At 36.8% G+C, this 6,480-nt stretch overlaps 1 protein-coding gene across 5 annotated transcripts in view; it reads right to left on the bottom strand.

Moving 5' to 3' along the window:
- Positions 1 to 5,468: 5,468 nt before the first annotated feature.
- The window catches only part of LOC117962480 (contactin-5-like), a 216,380-nt gene continuing 215,368 nt past the window's right edge, over positions 5,469 to 6,480 (bottom strand). For all 5 annotated transcript variants that reach the window (XM_059030945.1, XM_059030946.1, XM_059030943.1 and 2 more), the window contains one exon: positions 5,469 to 6,314. In XM_059030945.1, the coding sequence (XP_058886928.1) occupies positions 6,211 to 6,314 (104 nt within the window). In that variant the 3' untranslated portion in view covers positions 5,469 to 6,210. The remainder of the gene's footprint in view (positions 6,315 to 6,480) is intronic.

Genomic DNA, 6,480 nt, shown 5'->3' with positions numbered 1-6,480 from the left:
AGGAATATTGACTGTCTGCAGCTTCAAATTACCTGGAGCTGGAGACTAATGTAAGGAGATTCCCAATAACAGCCTTCTAGAACGGAAAAAAGAACTAGCGGAAACATTCTGAAACTTAAAACGCATCGTAACACTTTCAAAAAGAACAAAATGTCTCCATCAATGTCTCTCCAGCTGAATGTTGAAGGAAAGGCTAAGTTATGTTTATATATATATAAAGCAAAGTCTCTTTCCAGATAGTTTAGATAGTTTTACAAGCGCTACTAAGCTTGTACTCTGATCCAAATGCTTTTTAAATCGGGTCCAATGGGTTTAATGGTCCAACTGCAGACTTTTCTTAACTGGAGGCTGACACAAAACTGTGTTCTCCAGAGTTGAGCTGAATTCAGTAGCATGAAATTGTGAATTTATAGATAATGCTGAGATGAATAGCACAACAACACAGATATTCAATATCATAGATAAACATTATAATATTTATTCTTATTTTTATTCTGTTATGTTTTTTGGTTTCAGAGAATAGACCAGTTGTCATTTTAATTAGTAGTTTCCATTGTCTGAAATGCTGTGCTTGCTTGATGCCACAGAATAAAACAGATCTGTTTTACTTAAATGGCTTCATGTTTTTAAAAGAAGTGCCTGAAACAAAAGGTTTGCTGAAACAGCATTCGTCTCGGTGCACAGTGAGAGTAAAGTGTTGTACTTCATCACTGTGGAAACATGGTCTTCTGAAGGACATTGCAATGTAAAGAAAACGGAAAACCAATTAAGCAGAGAATGTGAACAAACCATCACTTAATCGATGAGTCATCTTTTGAAGTCCCATATAAGCTACTTCTAAATCTTTTTTTTTGTATGTAGTGTCTACTTTATTAGATTAAATTGAACTGTGACAGATGCAATTAATCAGTGAATACAATTTCATTAAAATGATGATATTAATCGTATAATTGATTTAGCGATTACAGTATGCGCGCACCTCCTTGAAGGAGGGCCTTTGTTCCTGTGCACAAATCGTACTTGTATATACACACGTTCGCAAGGAATCAACCATGCTTGACAGTACTTTAGCAGAATTCATGTAACAAATACCATTTGATTTTAAATTTTCAATAAATTGATGGTGTCCACTGAAAAACTGTGAATCATTATTTAAATAAACATGTTTCAATATTACAAATGAAGGAATATGAGCTCCATTTGTCATCTAAAACAACTCAATGTAATTGGGGCAAAGTGAGTCACATGGAACCTCATCTCATCACAACCTCTAATGGCAGTGTATCACACTACACTACACATTACATATGCCCCGTAATCTAAAGTGTTGCCAATAACTGGGTAATGATCCTACATGGCAACTACTTGTGGAATAAGTGTGGAATTACATGCCTGTGCCATGCTGATACTATGTAACTACATCAGGTAACAACCTGTTGTTCACAGTGCCACTTCCATATCACTACACAGTAGTTAGTGTATAAAAGCAGGAACCATCCGTAATTAACGTTCCATTACCAATAAGGAGTAGGCAGCCTTCCAATGCAGGTCTTTTTGTATGCCTTTGATTGCCCTATATTCAGGACCAAAGCTACAGTCTGTTCAAATACACAGCCTTGCCAACAAATTAGGATGAGGTCATCTAGCCTGGAGTCTGTAATGTTCATCCAAATTCAAGGGCTTTGTTTGAGATCTACATAACACCAGCAGTCAAGCTAAGGGAGGTGTAGGAGGTTTCTGGTGTGAAATATATATATCGGCACGGGTAGAAACATTACACAGGGACTAGTAAATAACTCTGCTGTCCACATAGTAGAGAGAGAGAGAGAGAGAGAGAGAGAGAGAGAGAGAGAGAGAGAGAGAGAGAGAGAGAGAGAGAGAGAGAGTATACACAATATATAACATATGGGTTGTGGACCCTCAGCCCCAAGCTTTGAATTGGCCATTTTAAATTGGAGGATTTCATTCATTCATTGAGCAAGTCAGGAAGAAATATGACAAACAATGAGGGTCATTTTAATAATCTAAACACTGTCCTTCAAACTCTTATCCCTCTCTTACACTGACTTCGCATTTGTATTCAAGTGATGTTACAAATGGGGTCAAAAAGGAGAACAAACCTGCCACCTAATTAGATTTAAAACACTGGGGTGTTTAGATCCACTGTTTTGATCAATAACATAGGCCCCCGTGGTTTTAATTTCTAAGTAGCAGGGCACATTTTTGTTTTAGATTTTAGAGTGGTTGTGCAAAATGGTTTCTTCTTAAAATACAGTTGAGAATAACTCAGGCATCACAAGGAAAGTGACCATTTGGATGACGGGTTTCAGTGCATTTTAAACCCTGTTTCGGGCACCTCATTGCAACAATAGGAAAGCTTGCATCATTTTATTGTACATGCGCAATAAAAATGGAATCCTCCCAGTTTCATGTTTTTAAAACGTTCTGCAGGGAAACCTCCCATTTAATCCACAATAACAGTTTTGCCAGACAGGCAGCAGCTTTGAGAGAGCTGGCATGAAGAGTTTCTTCGGTGTCTTCACTGCACTTTAAGCAGCTTGTTATTTGGCTTGATGAGAAAGAATAGGGTTATTCCTGCTTTTTTCACTCCAGCAGGGATTTACTGCTCCAGCTTCCAGGGATTGCCATCTGTTCACAGATCAGCAAGCACTATTCCGGGCTTCCCCACACGTCTTCATTCCTACTTACCCTTCACATGGGCTGACACAATTGTAGGAGGAGGATAGTTTAACATTGCGGGGTCCACAGTAACACTTCAAAACCCACAGGTCAAATGTGACTCCACAAAGAAATCATACTTTTTAAACAAAATTCAATCTATAATGACATACTGTATAAAGCTGTGACCAATTGACATCATGTAAATATTTACAATATAAGCTGTACTGTAATTCCACATAAACTAACGTACTATTCAGTTCACGATTTATTCCAAACATTCCTGTCAATTTTCTTTTCTCATTCCTTATTCCTATCACACCCTCAAAGCACTCCCATATCCATAGCTATACATATACAAGTGCAGACTTTGGGATCCAATACAATGTGGCAGTTTTACTCAGAGGGTGTATTTTGAATTGATACTAAAGTCATTTATAGAGCATTTAGATTTTCTGGTTGTACTTATAATCTTGGAAAAACTGATTAAAGGTTTAGACCACTGTGCATATGTTTTCTGTTCTGTGGTACCTTTTGTAACTATATAGGCCATTGTTGACGACATTTGTTGAATGCGGGGTTCAAGATGTCTGTTTTGTTGTCTTTATACAAATCAGAATACAGTCAGAGGTGTACTGTACAGTCAAGACCAGCTTTCTGTTTTACGATACTTAGAAAACCATGGACCACATCTGACAGAAATATACTGTAGATCTGGGTGTTCTAATAGATTTCGCAGTATATATAAAAAAAAAAAAAAAACATGAAACCCTGACAACTGAATGAAAAATAATACCACAGCGAGCTATGCTTTTTGATAATATTTGAGTACTATATCATTTTTGGTAGAAATATAGTATTGTGTTCATTTCAGACTTTGTTTTTAGCATACCCTCCCCCCCCCCACCTCTCAGCACTTCAAAGGTATCACATCTTATTTAAATCAAAGCCTGTTTAGGGGTAGTCTCCGTGGTTTGGTCTGATCCCTTGAGGCTTCATCCATACTTTATTGTAGACAGGCTTTTCATTTTACCAAAAGATAAACGACGTGCAGCTTTTCCCACCAAGTTTTAACTAGAGCAGACTGTTCTGTTTGAAGTACAGTCAGAAGAGTTACAGGGTTTTTGAGTCTAGCAAGCCCAACTGACATGCTAATTAGCATATCTGCAATTTCAAAAATATTGCTCATTTGAGCTCATGGTACAAGGACATGTCTGAATGCTGAAGGATGCTAAATTCAGTCTAGTTGTTCTAGTTTGTTATACCCATGTCCTGGACAATTACACAGCCCGTATAAAACAGACCTTTTTTAAAATATTGCTTGAGAAGTCTCAGCTTGTAATTCATTGTATTTCAACTTGGTAGAAACAGTACCAAGCTGAAATATAAACCTGATAAATATTTACAATCGCTAAATATTTACAAAACACTGTGTGCATCGGCTAGTTTGAACAAGTGGCTATGCTGTGCAAGTACCACTGTCTACTGGTTGAAAAGGCAAGGCCAACTAAAACTGCATTAGTAATGAGATTGCATACTGTAGACACTGGCTGTTGCAGTTAAAAATGTGGGACAAATAATTGTATTCAGTTCTGTTGAAGCTAGTCCACACAGCTGTTACTGTGGGATGATGCAGGACATTTTTTCTGACATTAATTAAATAAGCAAGCAGTGAGATAATTTAAACTCCCCTTTCCCAGTGGAAAATAAAAAGGGTTTTGGGCCAGAGGCAATGAAAAGATTAAAAACAACCCAATCCAACTTAGCAATATCTTTGGTATTACTCCATTAGGATGTAAACCATATTCAAAGAACCATCATAATCAGCTCCAAAACTTAGCTACAACCACAAATTACAAATAATTATTTATGCCAATTAATGTTATCTATTTTAAATAATTGGGCTTATTTCTGGATGCTACACTTACCTGCCCTACCCAATTTTAAGCACTAATCACATAATGTATATCCTAACGTACAATACTTGACATGTCTCACATACCTAAGAACACTGGTGCAAGTTAGCTTAAGCTAGTCAGTCACTTCACTGAAGACAGACAACCACATTTCACAAAATGGTTGCTATGGAAATAAGGTCCATAGGAAAGTTAATTAAAACATTGCAATTAGTTAAACATGATAGAAAAAGGAAACATGAACAATGCAACTTTTTTTTTTTTAAATGCAGTACCAGTACCATATATTTTTTAAAATATAATATTTTGTGTAGCCTGTGTTTATATTTGACGTGCATGACTTACTGTATATTGCAAATCTCTTCTATAACACATATCTTTTGTATAGTACACCACAGTATACAATAGAGACTACTAAGAAGTATACAAGCAACCTGTTAACACACAGAAATCCTCCTAAATTTGTACAAGGGTAAGCATTGAAATAACAACAAAAATTACAGTACAGAAAAATATATTTTTGTAATAATGTAGTAATTCTAAGAAACATTACTTGTTTACAAATTGATAGCTCACACTTAGTGACCTACTTAAACTGAGTAGGCCATATTTTGAAACATGTACAAAAGCAGATTTTCTTTACTGGGAATACAAATAAAAGTTACCAGCATTATACCACAGTAGCAAGTAACTTCACAGAACAGTAACTACAACCGTGTCTTGCTAATTCCGTGTTATATCAGCAAATACCTTTTTTTTAATTCGGAAAATGTACCTTTAAGTCAAAGAGATGGTGAAGATGTGGCCTTCAGAGACTGCACATCCCTTTTTGTTGTTGTTTTCTTTTTTTTTTTTAAAGAAAAGGCATTGTCATCCAATTAAAAATAAACAGCACATTTATTGGTATTTTGAGACATCATAAGCTTTGCCACAGAGTCATGTCACTGTCTTCTAATTGGGGCACTATAGGTAACAGTTCTTTAACCAGCAGTCCTTAGTCATTGGTTTCACCAGGCTTACCTAGTGTCATTGGCTATTAGAGAAACACAATGTTAAAGTAGCCAGTACGCACATCACTTACTAAAGGTAACACAAAGTACAAAAAGTGAATTTTTAAATAGTTAGACCTCTTATACGATACAAAATCTTACTCTTTTTTTTAAATAAGAAAACAATGCACTTGTTTCTAAAGAGTTCCTCCTCCTTCTGTTTCTCAGAGCTAAGGGGAAACAATACAACTCACGGACAAAGAGAGCCATTTTAAAAAGCCTCAAGACAATCATTTTAAAAGTACAGTAGTTTTAACAGACCATTTGACTGGGCTTCAAATCTAAGCACAGGATTTGTAGTTCATCTGATGAGAGGGAAATGCAAAAGCTAGTTTACCGGAACCAATAACTGTTTCCACACAATGTGCAGTACAATGCTAAAACGATATTGGAAAGACCAGGGGAAAAAACAGGGAAGAAATGACTTTTCTGACACCTCCTTTTTAGCAGGCTGTCCCCAATGCTATGCTTCCGGGTCTGCAGTGGATAAGGCCAAGCAAGCCAGCTTCTTCTTCGGGTATAAAGAGGTCCACCCCAGTACTGTCTTTAGAGCTGGTCAACCTCTCTCACCATGATGCTGAAGGAATGACAAAAACTAAGAGAATGGTCACTGTTGCTGAACAAGTGGATATACTGTGCACAGAACTTTGGTGGTTTGGAACTCTGACACCTAGGAGAGAAAAGACACACATAGTAAAATGAACATACATCCCAAGTCAAAGCTGTGAATAGAAAATCAGAGCTATCAGTATCATGAATAGTAAATCGCCATGACCTTCGTCTGGTCCCTGATGATTTTGCCTCTCCAACCAGAGGGAATCCCAGAGAAGATCGCC

Source organism: Acipenser ruthenus, chromosome 9 (assembly GCF_902713425.1).
Source record: "Acipenser ruthenus chromosome 9, fAciRut3.2 maternal haplotype, whole genome shotgun sequence".
Lineage (NCBI taxonomy): Eukaryota > Metazoa > Chordata > Actinopteri > Acipenseriformes > Acipenseridae > Acipenser > Acipenser ruthenus.
Note: the sequence above shows the minus strand (reverse complement) of the source record. Positions and strands in the feature narration are given on the sequence as shown.